This window comes from Nerophis lumbriciformis, linkage group LG11, assembly GCF_033978685.3.
Source record: "Nerophis lumbriciformis linkage group LG11, RoL_Nlum_v2.1, whole genome shotgun sequence".
NCBI lineage: Eukaryota > Metazoa > Chordata > Actinopteri > Syngnathiformes > Syngnathidae > Nerophis > Nerophis lumbriciformis.
The window spans coordinates 45,698,185-45,713,327 of NC_084558.2; the positions used below are offsets into that span (position 1 = coordinate 45,698,185).

At 43.0% G+C, this 15,143-nt stretch overlaps 1 protein-coding gene across 1 annotated transcript in view; it reads left to right on the forward strand.

Moving 5' to 3' along the window:
- The first annotated feature begins 10,740 nt into the window (after positions 1-10,740).
- lamc3 (laminin, gamma 3) overlaps positions 10,741-15,143 on the forward strand; it is a 318,369-nt gene continuing 313,966 nt past the window's right edge. The window contains exon 1 of the mRNA XM_061966493.1: positions 10,741-11,163. Within this exon, the coding sequence (XP_061822477.1) occupies positions 10,773-11,163 (391 nt within the window). The 5' untranslated portion in view covers positions 10,741-10,772. The remainder of the gene's footprint in view (positions 11,164-15,143) is intronic.

Consider the following 15,143-nt stretch of genomic DNA (forward strand, 5'->3'; position numbering starts at 1 on the left):
CATTTTTCTTTTTTTGCGTTCGAATCGAGACGGCGTAACATTATAATTATATATAATTTCAATACTACACAAGCTCGGAAGAAAGGACGCCTTAAGTGCAGCAGAGGAATGGGCACTAAGCGGTGTGCCCTCTTTTACAAAGCGGCTGCCTGAGAGCAGACAGCCTCAATAAATCACAGCCATCACACGGAGATATGTGCATAACTTTGCTGTAAATCCCCCATGGATCATAAACGTTCACCATCCGAACGCATCCGTCCAAACTCACTGTCTTCGTGTTCTTAAGGCAATAGCCTGATTTCTTTTTTTATCCTCTCTTCATCTTGCTCGTGGACTCATTGGCACACACTCCAACACATTATTGATCTCTGCGAAATCTCGTGGAGCTTTCGGAATGACTCACCGTCTTGGAGTATGTTTTTGAAAAAACGGAAAGAAAGAACAATAAAAAATGTATATTTGACTGAGAGCCAAACAGCTTCACTTTATTGAGGAAACTTCCAAACGCCGCCTCCATTTCAAGAAACTAGCTCCAGAGCAGAGCTTCGGCGTTTCAAAAGTCAACTGCCGGCTTTATTGTAAGAAAATTGAAGAGTTTGGGAACAACAGCAACTCAGCCACAAAGTGGTAGGCCTTTTAAACTGAGAGAGGGTTCAGCAGAGAGGGGTCAGTGGAGGAATTATGGTGTGGGGTTGTTTCAGGAGTTGGGCATTATTGATTTCGGTGAGCTCTCGTGGAGCTTTCGAAATGACTCACCGTCTTAGAATATTCTTTTGAAAAACGGAAAGAAAGGACAATGAAAAATGTACGACATTTGACTGAGAGAAAAACAGCTTGACTTCATTGAGGAAACTTCCAAACGCCGCCATCATTTCAAGAAACAAGCTCCTGAGCAGAGCTTCGGCATTTCAAAGGTCAACTGCCGGCTTTATTATAAGAAAATTGAAGAGTTTGGGAACAACAGCAACTCAGCCCTGAAGTGTTAGGTCACGTAAACTGAGAGAGGGGTCAGCAGAGAGGGGTCAGTGGAGGAATTATGGTGTGGGGTTGTTTTTCAGGAGTTGGGCATTATTGATCTCTGCAAGCTCTCGTGGAGCTTTCGGAATGACTCACCGTCTTGGAATATTCTTTTGAAAAACTGAAAGAAAGGACAATTAAAAAAATGTGTATTTGACTGAGAGCCAAACAGCTTGACTTTGTTGAGGAAACTTCCAAAAGCCGCCACCATTTCAAGAAACAAGCTCCTGAGCAGAGCTTCGGCGTTTCAAAGTCAACTGCCGGCTTTATTATAAGAAAATTGAAGAGTTTGGGAACAACAGCAACTCAGCCACAAAGTGGTAGGCCACGTAAACTAACAGAGAGGTGTCAGTGGAGGAATTATGGTGTGGGGTTGTTCTTCAGGAGTTGGGCATTATTGATCTCGGCGAGCTTTCGTGGAGCTTTCGGAATGACTCACCGTCTTGGAATATTATTTTGAAAAACGGAAAGAAAGGACAATTAAAAAAATGTATATTTGACTGAGAGCCAAACAGCTTGACTTTATTGAGAAAACTTCCAAACGCCGCTACCATTTCAAGAAACAAGCTCTAGAGCAGAGCTTTGGCGTTTCAAAGTCAACTGCCCGCTTTATTATAAGAAAATTGAAGAGTTTGGGAACAACAGCAACTCAGCCCCAAAGTGGTAGGCCACGTAAACTGAGAGAGGGGTCAGCAGAGAGGGGTCAGTGGAGGAATTATGGTGTGGGGTTGTTTTTCAGGAGTTGGGCATTATTGATTTCGGCGAGCTCTCCTGGAGCTTTCGGAATGACTCACCGTTTTGGAATACTCTTTTGAAAAACGGAAAGAAAGGACCATAAAATAATGTATGACATTTGACTGAGAGCCAAACGGCTTGACTTTATTGAGAAAACTTCCAAACGCCGCTACCATTTCAAGAAACAAGCTCCTGAGCAGAGCTTCGGCGTTTCAAAGTCAACTGCCGGCTTTATTATAAGAAAATTGAAGAGTTTGGGAACAACAGCAACTCAGCCCCGAAGTGGTAGGCCACGTAAACTGAGAGAGGGGTCAGCAGAGAGGGGTCAGTGGAGGAATTATGGTGCGGGGTTGTTTTTCAGGAGTTGGGCATTATTGATCTCGGCGAGCTCTTGTGGAGCTTTCGGAATGACTCACCGTCTTGGAATATTCTTTTGAAAAACGGAAAGAAAGGACAATGAAAAATGTACGACATTTGACTGAGAGAAAAACAGCTTGAATTTATTGAGAAAACTTACAAACGCCGCCACCATTTCAAGAAACAAGCTCCTGAGCAGAGCTCTGGCGTTTCAAAAGTCAACTGCCGGCTTTATTATAAGAAAATTGAAGAGTTTGGGAACAACAGCAACTCAGCCACGAAGTGGTAGGCCACGTAAACTGAGAGAGGGGTCAGCAGAGAGGGGTCAGTGGAGGAATTATGGTGCGGGGTTGTTTTTCAGGAGTTGGGCATTATTGATCTCGGCGAGCTCTCGTGGAGCTTTCGGAATGACTCACCGTCTTGGAATATTCTTTTGAAAAACAGAAAGAAAGGACAATGAAAAATGTACGACATTTGACTGAGAGAAAAACAGCTTGACTTTATTGAGAAAACTTACAAACGCCGCCACCATTTCAAGAAACAAGCTCCTGAGCAGAGCTCTGGCGTTTCAAAAGTCAACTGCCGGCTTTATTATAAGAAAATTTAAGAGTTTGGGAACAACAGCAACTCAGCCACGAAGTGGTAGGCCATGTAAACTAACAGAGAGGGGTCAGTGGAGGAATTATGGTGTGGGGTTGTTCTTATGGAGTTGGGCATTATTGATCTCGGCGAGCTTTCGTGGAGCTTTCGGAATGACTCACCGTCTTGGAATAATCTTTTGAAAAACGGAAAGAAAGGACAATAAAAAAAATTATATTTGACTGAGAGCCAAACAGCTTGTATTTATTGAGGAAACTTACAAACGCCGCCACCAAATCAAGAAACAAGTTCCTGAGCAGAGTTTCGGCTTTTCAAAAGTCAACTGCCGGCTTCATTATAAGAAAATTGAAGAGTTTGGGAACAACAACAACTCAGCCCCGAAGTGGTAGGCCACGTAAACTGAGAGAGGGTTCAGCAGAGAGGGGTCAGCGGAGAAATTATGGTGTGGGGTTGTTTTCCAGGAGTTGGGCATTATTGATTTCGGCGAGCTCTCGTGGAGCTTTCGGAATGACTCACCGTCTTGGAGTATGTTTTTGAAAAACGGAAAGAAAGGACAATAAAAAAATGTATATTTGACTGAGAGCCAAACAGCTTGACTTTGTTGAGGAAACTTCCAAAAGCCGCCACCATTTCAAGAAACAAGCTCCTGAGCAGAGCTTCGGCGTTTCAAAGTCAACTGCCGGCTTTATTATAAGAAAATTGAAGAGTTTGGGAACAACAGCAACTCAGCCACAAAGTGGTAGGCCACGTAAACTAACAGAGAGGTGTCAGTGGAGGAATTATGGTGTGGGGTTGTTCTTCAGGAGTTGGGCATTATTGATCTCGGCGAGCTTTCGTGGAGCTTTCGGAATGACTCACCGTCTTGGAATATTTTTTTGAAAAACGGAAAGAAAGGTCAGTAAAAAATGTATATTTGACTGAGAGCCAAACAGCTTGACTTTATTGAGGAAACTTCCAAAAGCCGCCACCATTTCAAGAAACAAGCTCCTGAGCAGAGCTTTGGCATTTCAAAAGTCAACTGCCAGCTTTATTATAAGACAATGGAAGAGTTTGGGAACAACAGCAACTCAGCCACAAAGTGGTAGGCCACGTAAACTGAGAGAGGGTTCAGCAGAGAGGGGTCAGTGGAGGAATTATGGTGTGGGCTTGTTTTTCCAGGAGTTGGGCATTATTTATTTCTGCGAGCTCTCGTGGAGTTTTCGGAATGACTCACCGTCTTGGAATATTCTTTTGAAAAACGGAAAGAAAGGACAATTAAAAAAATTTATATTTGACTGAGAGCCAAACAGCTTGACTTTATTGAGAAAACTTCCAAACGCCGCTACCATTTCAAGAAACAAGCTCTAGAGCAGAGCTTTGGCGTTTCAAAGTCAACTGCCCGCTTTATTATAAGAAAATTGAAGAGTTTGGGAACAACAGCAACTCAGCCCCGAAGTGGTAGGCCACGTAAACTGAGAGAGGGGTCAGCAGAGAGGGGTCAGTGGAGGAATTATGGTGTGGGGTTGTTTTTCAGGAGTTGGGCATTATTGATTTCGGCGAGCTCTCCTGGAGCTTTCGGAATGACTCACCGTTTTGGAATACTCTTTTGAAAAACGGAAAGAAAGGACGATAAAATAATGTATGACATTTGACTGAGAGCCAAACGGCTTGACTTTATTGAGAAAACTTCCAAACGCCGCTACCATTTCAAGAAACAAGCTCCTGAGCAGAGCTTCGGCGTTTCAAAGTCAACTGCCGGCTTTATTATAAGAAAATTGAAGAGTTTGGGAACAACAGCAACTCAGCCCCGAAGTGGTAGGCCACGTAAACTGAGAGAGGGGTCAGCAGAGAGGGGTCAGTGGAGGAATTATGGTGCGGGGTTGTTTTTCAGGAGTTGGGCATTATTGATCTCGGCGAGCTCTCGTGGAGCTTTCGGAATGACTCACCGTCTTGGAATATTCTTTTGAAAAACGGAAAGAAAGGACAATGAAAAATGTACGACATTTGACTGAGAGAAAAACAGCTTGACTTTATTGAGAAAACTTACAAAAGCCGCCACCATTTCAAGAAACAAGCTCCTGAGCAGAGCTCTGGCGTTTCAAAAGTCAACTGCCGGCTTTATTATAAGAAAATTGAAGAGTTTGGGAACAACAGCAACTCAGCCACGAAGTGGTAGGCCATGTAAACTAACAGAGAGGGGTCAGTGGAGGAATTATGGTGTGGGGTTGTTCTTATGGAGTTGGGCATTATTGATCTCGGCGAGCTTTCGTGGAGCTTTCGGAATGACTCACCGTCTTGGAATAATCTTTTGAAAAACGGAAAGAAAGGACAATAAAAAAATTTATATTTGACTGAGAGCCAAACAGCTTGTATTTATTGAGGAAACTTACAAACGCCGCCACCAAATCAAGAAACAAGTTCCTGAGCAGAGTTTCGGCTTTTCAAAAGTCAACTGCCGGCTTCATTATAAGAAAATTGAAGAGTTTGGGAACAACAACAACTCAGCCCCGAAGTGGTAGGCCACGTAAACTGAGAGAGGGTTCAGCAGAGAGGGGTCAGTGGAGAAATTATGGTGTGGGGTTGTTTTCCAGGAGTTGGGCATTATTGATTTCGGCGAGCTCTCGTGGAGCTTTCGGAATGACTCACCGTCTTGGAGTATGTTTTTGAAAAACGGAAAGAAAGGACAATAAAAAAATTTATATTTGACTGAGAGCCAAACAGCTTGACTTTGTTGAGGAAACTTCCAAAAGCCGCCACCATTTCAGGAGACACGCTCCTGAGCAAAGCTTTGGCATTTCAAAGACAACTGCCGGCTTTATTGTAAGAAAATTTAAGAGTTTGGAAACAACAGCCACTCAGCCACGAAGTGGTAGGCCATGTAAACTAACAGAGAGGGGTCAGTGGAGGAATTATGGTGTGGGGTTGTTCTTCAGGAATTGGGCATTATTGATCTCGGCGAGCTTTCGTGGAGCTTTCGGAATGACTCACCGTCTTGGAATATTCTTTAGAAAAACGGAAAGAAAGGACAATGAAAAATGTACGACATTTGACTGAGAGAAAAACAGCTTGACTTTAGTGAGAAAACTTCATAACGCCGCCACCATTTCAAGAAACTAGCTCCTGAGCAGAGCTTTGGCGTTTCAAAAGTCAACTGCCGGCTTTATTTTAAGAAAATTGAAGAGTTTGGGAACAACAGTAACTCAGCCCCGAAGTGGTAGGCCACGTAAACTGAGAGGATTCAGCAGAGAGGGGTCAGTGGAGGAATTATGGTGTGGGGTTGTTTTTCAGGAGTTGGGCATTATTGATTTCAGCGAGCTCTCCTGGAGCTTTCGGGATGACTCACCGTCTTGGAATACTCTTTTGAAAAACAGAAAGAAAGGACAATGAAAAATGTACGACATTTGACTGAGAGAAAAACAGCTTGACTTTATTGAGGAAACTTCCAAAAGCCGCCACCGTTTCAAGAAACAAGCTCCTGAGCAGAGCTCTGGCGTTTCAAAAGTCAACTGCCGGCTTTATTATAAGACAATGGAAGAGTTTGGGAACAACAGCAACTCAGCCACAAAGTGGTAGGCCACGTAAACTAACAAAGAGGGGTCAGCAGAGAGGGGTCAGTGGAGGAATTATGGTGTGGGGTTGTTTTTCCAGGAGTTGGGCATTATTGATTTCGGCGAGCTCTCGTGGAGCTTTCGGAATGACTCACCGTCTTGGAATATTTTTTGGAAAAACGGAAAGAAAGGACAATGAAAAATGTACGACATTTGACTGAGAGAAAAACAGCTTGACTTTAGTGAGGAAACTTCATAACGCCGCCACCATTTCAAGAAACTAGCTCCTGAGCAGAGCTTTGGCGTTTCAAAAGTCAACTGCCGGCTTTATTTTAAGAAAATTGAAGAGTTTGGGAACAACAGTAACTCAGCCCCGAAGTGGTAGGCCACGTAAACTGAGAGAGGGGTCAGCAGAGAGGGGTCAGTGGAGGAATTATGGTGTGGGGTTGTTTTTCCAGGAGTTGGGCATTATTGATTTCGGCGAGCTCTCGTGGAGCTTTCGGAATGACTCACCGTCTTGGAATATTCTTTTGAAAAACGGAAAGAAAGTACAATTAAAAAATGTACGACATGTGACTGAGAGCCAAACAGCTTGACTTTATTGAGGAAACTTCCAAACGCCGCCACCATTTCAAGAAACAAGCTCCTGAGCAGAGCTTTGTCGTTTCAAAGTCAACTGCCGGCTTTATTATAAGAAAATTGAAGAGTTTGGGAACAATAGTAACTCAGCCCCGAAGTGGTAGGCCACGTAAACTGAGAGAGGGTTCAGCCGAGAGGGGTCAGTGGAGGAATTTTGGTGTGGGGTTGTTTTTCAGGAGTTGGGCATTATTGATTTCGGCGAGCTCTCCTGGTGCTTTCGGAATGACTCACCGTCTTGGAATATTCTTTTGAAAAACGGAAAGAAAGGTAAATAAAATAATGTATGCCATGTGACTGAGAGCCAAACGGCTTGACTTTATTGAGGAAACTTCCAATAGCCGCCACCATTTCAGGAGACAAGCTCCTGAGCATTGCTTCAGCTTTTCAAAAGTCAAATGCCGGCTTTATTTTAAGAAAATTGAAGAGTTTGGGAACAACAGTAACTCAGCCCCGAAGTGGTAGGCCACGTAAACTGAGAGAGGGGTCAGCAGAGAGGGGTCAGTGGAGGAATTATGGTGTGGGGTTGTTTTTCAGGAGTTGGGCATTATTGATCTCTGCGAGCTCTCTTGGAGCTTTCGGAATGACTCGATGTCTTGGAATATTCTTTTGAAAAACGGAAAGAAATGACAATGAAAAAAATGTACGACATTTGACTGAGAGAAAACAGCTTGACTTTGTTGAGGAAACTTCCAAACGCCGCCACCATTTCAAGAAAAAGCTCCTGAGCAGAGCTTTGGCGTTTCAAAGTCAACTGCCGGCTTTATTATAAGATAATTGAAGAGTTTGGGAACAATTGCCACTCAGCCACAAAGTGGTAGGCCATGTAAACTAACAGAGAGGGGTCAGTGTTGGAATTATGGTGTGGGGTTGTTCTTCAGGAGTTGGGCATTATTGATCTCGGCAAGCTTTCGTGGAGCTTTCGGAATGACTCACCGTCTTGGAATATTCTTTTGAACAACGGAAGAGCCAAACAGCTTGACTTTATTGAGAAAATTTCCAAACACCACCATCATTTCTAGAAACAAGCTCCTGAGCGGAGCTTCGGCGTTTTGCTTCAGTAACTCAAGTTAATTAGCAGGGTTTTGGCGCAGGAACGGAGCAATTAAAGGGAACTTGGCCAGCAGGTGTGTGTTGGAAGTGAAGTGTGGCTGAGCACTGGGAGGACAAGAAGGCCACCAGGCAGGAAAACGGTACAACAACAACAGCAGGCGTGTCCAAAAAACACTTTGTTCCAGCCTGGTTATAATTGATTTGCTGCTCTCTCGCGCTTACCTTTTTTAAAAAGGACTTCTGCAGAAATTTTTGCCGACGAGTCCAAAATCCACAGGGCAAGGTTGTCAAATTGAAGTCCGGGCAGTGTCAGGATTCATAACAAAAAACCCAACCAACAAAAAAAACTTGTGCCAAAGTTTCTGAGACTTATACTATATTGCCAAAAGTACTTGGCCACCCATCCAAATGATCAGAATCAGGTGTCCTAATCACTTGGCCCGGCCACAGGTGTATGAAATCAAGCACTTAGGCACGGAGACTGTTTCTACAAACATTTGTGAAAGAATGGGTCGCTCTCAGGAGCTCAGTGATTTCCAGCGTGAAACTGTCAAAAGGTTTCCACCAGTGCAACAAATCCAGTCGTGAAATTTCCTCCATCGTAAATATTCCAAAGCTTTATTATAAGAAAACGGAAGAGTTTGGGAACAACAGCAAAGCTGGCCACTCTGTGGAAACGCTCCCCACCCACACTGCTTGGTGCCTCGTTTGAGCTGCTGTGATTTAGATTACCATAGTAACTAATTAGATTACCAAAGTAACTAGTACAAACCCCGTTTCCATATGAGTTGGGGAATTACGGATTACAATGATTTGCAAATCATTGTCAACCCATATTCAGTTGAATATGCTACGAAGACAACATATTTGATGTTCAAACTGATAAACATTTTTTCTTTAACTTTAGAATTTGATGCCAGCAACACATGACAAAGAAGTTGGGAAAGGTGGCAATAAATACTGATAAAGTTGAGGAATGCTCATCAAACACTTATTTGGAACATCCCACAGGCGAACAGGCTAATTGGGAACAGGTGGGTGCCATGATTGGGTATAAAAGTAGATTCCATGAAATGCTCAGTTATTCACAAACAAGGACGGGGCGAGGGTCACCACTTTGTCAACAAATGCGTGAGCAAATTGTCGAACAGTTTAAGAAAAACCTTTCTCAACCAGCTATTGCAAGGAATTTAGGGATTTCACCATCTACGGTCCGTAATATCATCAAAGGGTTCGGAGAATCTGGAGAAATCACTGCTAAGCCCGTGACCTTCGATCCCTCAGGCTGTACTGCATCAACAAGCGACATCAGTGTGTAAAGGATATCACCACATGGGCTCAGGAACACTTCAGAAACCCACTGTCAGTAACTACAGTTGGTCGCTACATCTGTAAGTGCAAGTTAAAACTCTCCTATGCAAGGCGGAAACCGTTTATCAACAACACCCAGAAACGCAGTCTGCTTCGCTGGGCCTGAGCTCATCTAAGATGGACTGATACAAAGTGGAAAAGTGTTCTGTGGTCTGACAAGTCCACATTTCAAATTGTAGCAGGGGTGTATAATATAGCCCGGAAGAGTCAGGGCTGCATGGGATCCTGGGTGTTTGTTCTGTTGTGTTAAGGTGCAGATGTTCTCCCGAAATGTGTTTGTCATTCTTGTTTGGTTTTTGGTTCAAAGTGTGGCGCATTATTAGTAAGAGTGTTAAAGTTGTGTTATATGGTCACCGTCAGTGTAACCTGTGTGGCTGTTGAGCAAGTATGCCTTAGTGTCACATACGTGTGGAAGCAGAAGATGTATAGCGTATAACAAGTAATGGGCTGGGACGCTGTAAATACAGAATGTAGAGGGCGCCAAATGTTGTACAATCATGACACGCCCTTGTTATAGCTGTAAGGGTGAAAATCGGTGAATAATAATCCCGGAAGTTTTCTGCGAGAAGCAATGAAATCTGGAAATTTCACGGGTACATTGGGGGTACAGCAAGTAAGCTGCTGAGCCGCATCAGAGTGATCAAAGAGCCGCATACGGCTCCGGAGCCGCGGGTTGCCGACCCCTGATCTAGTGTATTGGAATCGCAATTGCATGCAAAGTCTAATATATAATACTTGCAAATGAGACTCATACATGTAAAACAAGATATAACAACTGGACACCACAGTTCTCATCATTTGTGTTGAATTATGAATTTAAAAATGATTTTGTTATTAAACAATTAACATTTATTAGTACATGTGCACCAAAAAACTGGTACTGTTGAGAACCGGTATCAATTCCCAGCTTTTATTATGGTATTGGTTTTAAAGTGAAAGCTACCCATACCCAATTGTCAGTCTATGTTTATAAATACAAACTGTGTTTTAGGAACAGCACATTTGAGTTCCATTAATACATTTGTTGATGTATTATAAGAGATTCATGTCAAGTTTTCCTTTTCGCCTGATGGAATGTTTGTGTTGCAAGTTTTCAAAGAGATTCTTTTTCTGATCTCAAATGATGCTGTAGTACTCCTCATGAAGGCTTTGATGTGGTTCTTCTTCTTCTTCTCCTCCTTCACCAGCAGATGGAGGGAATGTCCACGGTCTAACGTGGTACCCCCCACCCCACTGATGAGACACCCTCCCCACCCGACCCCAGACCCTCCTCTGCCTGTCTCGGGCTGGCCCTGATGAGAGGCGTTCCCTGCATCGGCCTCCACACGTTGAGGACTGAGGACTTGGACAAGCTTCTTTCTACACGGCTGGTATGATTTGACTCCAGGGTGGTTTTTGTCTGTTTTGATCTTGGCATCAAAGTAAGAGTCGGGTGTGAAAGTTTGTGTGAAGTGTACATGTGGAAAGTTGCCCTCCATGAGATTGAAGCCTCGTGTAGAAATGTTTGCGCATCCCGCCGTCTGGTTTCATCTCCTGGCCCTCCTCCACCCTCTGGTCGGGGCCTCCATGGATTCCTGCTACGACGAGGAGGGCGCCCCCGGCCGTTGCATGCCCAAGTTTGAGAACGTGGCCTTCAATCGCAGCGTGGAGGCGTCCAACGTGTGCGGCTCGCCGCCCGAGGAGTACTGCATGCAGACGGCGTCCGACCGTTCGTGCCACACCTGCGACTCGTCGGACCCCAACCTGAGCCACGGCGCCGTCTTGCTGACGGACTTCCACAGGAACGACGAGTCGACGTGGTGGCAGAGCCAGTCCATGCACTTCGCAGTCCAGTATCCGAACTCCGTCAACCTCACTCTTCGCCTGGGTAAGAGAGCCGCAACACAGCCTGATTTCGATGTTTTGTTTTTTGGCAACCTGTTCCGTGAAACCGTTCAACCTCAAAAATTCTGAGATCAGTTTAATGTATTCCGGTTTTAAACTGTAGCTATCATGATACATTTGACTGTACAGTCAACAATTGGACTTTTTACACCAAAAGTTCAGGAACTCTAAGTTCCTGAAACCTTTAGTTCCTGGAACTTTTGGTTCCTGTAGAAGCATGTGGTTTATTCATAGACTGATAACCTATGAATGAGTGTTACAGTATATTTCTACACTGATACCATGTAAATAAACAAGGGCTGCTAAACGTCCCTTAAAAAACGGAATTGTCCGGTATTTAGAGGCAAAAGTACACTTTACGTATTGAGCTGTGAAAGGACGCACTTTTTCCCGTATTTCTATTACCGTGAGAATAAAACATGTCCATAAATTATCAAAGATATCCTCGAATGACAACAGATTCACAACAGTCTTCCACAAGCTAAGCTAATCAATGCCAGACTGCCAGATCACTCACCTGTCAATCAGTTCCAGAGGGCAGTCTGACTCCAAATGTCACTTGGTGGCAGAGCCAGACCATGCACTTCGCAGTCCAGTATCCGAATTCCGTCAACCTCACACTTCGCCGAGGCAACACAGCCCGATTTCGATCTTTTGCTTTTTGGCAACCTGTTCCGTGAAACTGTCAACCTCAAAAATTCTGAGATAAGTTTAATTTATTTCTGTTTTAAACTCTAGCTATCATGATACCTTTGACTGTACAGTCAACAATTGGCCTTTACACCAAAATTTCAAGAACTTTAAGTTTCCGGAGCTTTTGGTCCCTGTAGAAGCATGGGGTTTATTCATAGGTTATCAGATTGATAACCTATGAATGAGTGCTACAGTGTATTTCTACACTGATACCATGTAAATAAACTGGGGGTTGTCAAGCGTCCCTTGAAAAATTGTCCGGTATTTAGAGGCAAAAGTACACTTTACGTATTGAGCTGTGAAAGGACGCACTTTTTCCCGTATTTCTATTACCGTGAGAATAAAACATGTCCATAAATTATCAAAGATATCCTCGAATGACAACGGATTCACAACAGTCTTCCACAAGCTAAGCTAATCAATGCCAGAGTGCCAGATCACTCACCTGTCAATCAGTTCCAGAGGGCAGTCTGACTCCAAATGTGACTTGGTGGCAGAGCCAGTCCATGCACTTCACAATCCAGTATCCGAATTCTGTCAACCTCACACTTCACCTGGGTAAGAGGACCGCAACACGGCCCGATTTCGATGTTTTGTTTTTTGGCAACCTGTTCTGTGAAACCGTTCAACCTCTAAAATGTTGATATCAGTTTAATTAAAGGGGAACATTATCACAATTTCAGAATGGTTAAAACCATTAAAAATCAGTTCCCAGTGGCTTATTATATTTTTCGAAGTTTTTTTCAAAATTTTACCCATCACGCAATATCCCTAAAAAAAGCTTCAAAGTGCCTGATTTTAACCATCGTTATATACACACCCGTCCATTTTCCTGTGACGTCACATAGTGAAGCCAATACAAACAAACATGGCGGAAAGAACAGCAAGCTATAGCGACATTAGCTCGGATTCAAACTCGGATTTCAGCGGCTTAAGCGATTCAACAGATTACGCATGTATTGAAACGGATGGTTGTAGTGTGGAGGCAGGTAGCGAAAAACGAAATTGAAGAAGAAACTGAAGCTATTGAGCCATATCGGTTTGAACCGTATGCAAGCGAAACCGACGAAAACGACGCGACACGGGAGAAAACGAGGACGAATTTGGCGATCGCCTTCTAACCAACGATTGGTATGTGTTTGTTTGGCATTAAAGGAAACTAACAACTATGAACTAGGTTTACAGCATATGAAATACATTTGGCAACAACATGCACTTTGAGAGTGCAGACAGCCCAATTTTCATCAATTAATATATTCTGTAGACATACCCTCATCCGCTCTCTTTTCCTGAAAACTGATCTGTCCAGTTTTGGAGTTGATGTCAGCAGGCCAGGGAAGCTAGGGTCGATATTCTTCTCTTGATCATCTTCGGTGGCATCAGGGTCGATGTGAGCCAAGACATCCAGGGGGTTTAGCTCGCTCGTCTGCGGGAACAAACTGCCGCCATTGCTTGCCGTGCTACCGAGGTCCTTTGTCCCTGAATTGCTCACACACTCCGGCAGATTCAATGGGGGTCTGGCGGCAGATTTCTTTGACTTTATCGTTGGAAATGCATCTGCTTTGAGTGTCGCAGGATATCCACACATTCTTGCCATCTCTGTCGTAGCATAGCTTTCGTCGGTAGAGTGTGCGGAACAAACGTCCAATTTCTTGCCACTTTCGCATCTTTGGGCCACTGGTGCAACTTGAATCCGTCCCTGTTCGTGTTGTTACACCCTCCGACAACACACCGACGAGGCATGATGTCTCCAAGGTACGGAAAACAGTCGAAAAAACGGAAAATAACCAGAGGTGGGTAGTAACGCGCTACATTTACTCCGTTACATCTACTTGAGTAACTTTTGGGATAAATTGTACTTCTAAGAGTAGTTTTAATGCAACTTACTTTTACTTTTACTTGAGTATATTTATAGAGAAGAAACGCTACTTTTACTCCGCTACTTTTATCTACATTCAGCTCGCTACTCGCTACTAATTTTTATCGATCTGTTAATGCACGCTTTGTTTGTTTTGGTCTGTCAGACAGACCTTCATAGTGCCTGCGTTTCAACAAATACTGTCACTGGTGACGTTCACTCCGTTCCACCAATCAGATGCAGTCACTGGTGACGTTAGACCAATCAAACAGAGCCAGGTGGTCACATGACCTGACTTAAACAAGTTGAAAAACTTATTGGGGTGTTACCATTTAGTGGTCAATTGTACGGAATATGTACTGTACTGTGCAATCTACTAATACAAGTTCCAATCAATCAATCAAAAGTGTGAAGGAAAAAGACCATTTTTTATTTCAACCGTAAGCCTAAAGACTGACTGCACAGTTCCTGTCTTCACAATAAAAGTGCCGCTCCATCGCGCCTGCGCTTTCAAAATAAGAGTCTCCGAAAGCCTGCGCAAACAAGCTGGCAAGATACGGAGTTTGCCGCCAATGTATTTCTTGTAAAGTGTATAAAAACGAATATGGAAGCTGGACATATAAGATGCCAAAAACCAACCACTTTCATGTGGTATTAGACAGAAAGGAGGAACTTTTTTTCTCCTCCATTTGAAAACGTGGACGTTTGTCATCACTACTGTCTGATTCCAATCAATGCAAGTCATCAGAATCAGGTAATACACCAACTTATATTCTTGTCTTCATGAAAGAAATGAATCTATATGTGTTAAACATGCATGTATATTCATTAAAACACTATTAACATGTAAACAAAAACGGCAAAAAAAATAAATATAAATTATATACTGTATACATCTATGTATATATATATATATATATATATATATATATATATATATATATGATATGTGTGTGTATGTTACTCATCAGTTACTCAGTACTTGAGTAGTTTTTTTACAACATACTTTTTACTTTTACTCAAGTAAATATTTGGGTGACTACTCCTTACTTTTACTTGAGTAATAAATCTCTAAAGTAACAGTACTCTTACTTGAGTACAATTTCTGGCTACTCTACCCACCTCTGAAAATAACAGAGCTGATTTGACTCGGTGTTTGAGAAAATGGCGGATTGCTTCCCGATGTGATGTCACTTTGTGACGTCATCCCTCCGAGAGCAAATATTAGAAAGGCGTTTAATTCGCCAAAATTCACCCATTTAGAGTTCGGAAATCGGTTAAAAAAATATATGGTCTTTTTTTCTGCAACATCAAGGTATATATTGACGCTTACATCTGGTGATAATGTTCCCCTTTAAAGTAACAAGGTTTTTCAAAATAAATCAACTCAAGTTATGGAAAAAAATGCCAAC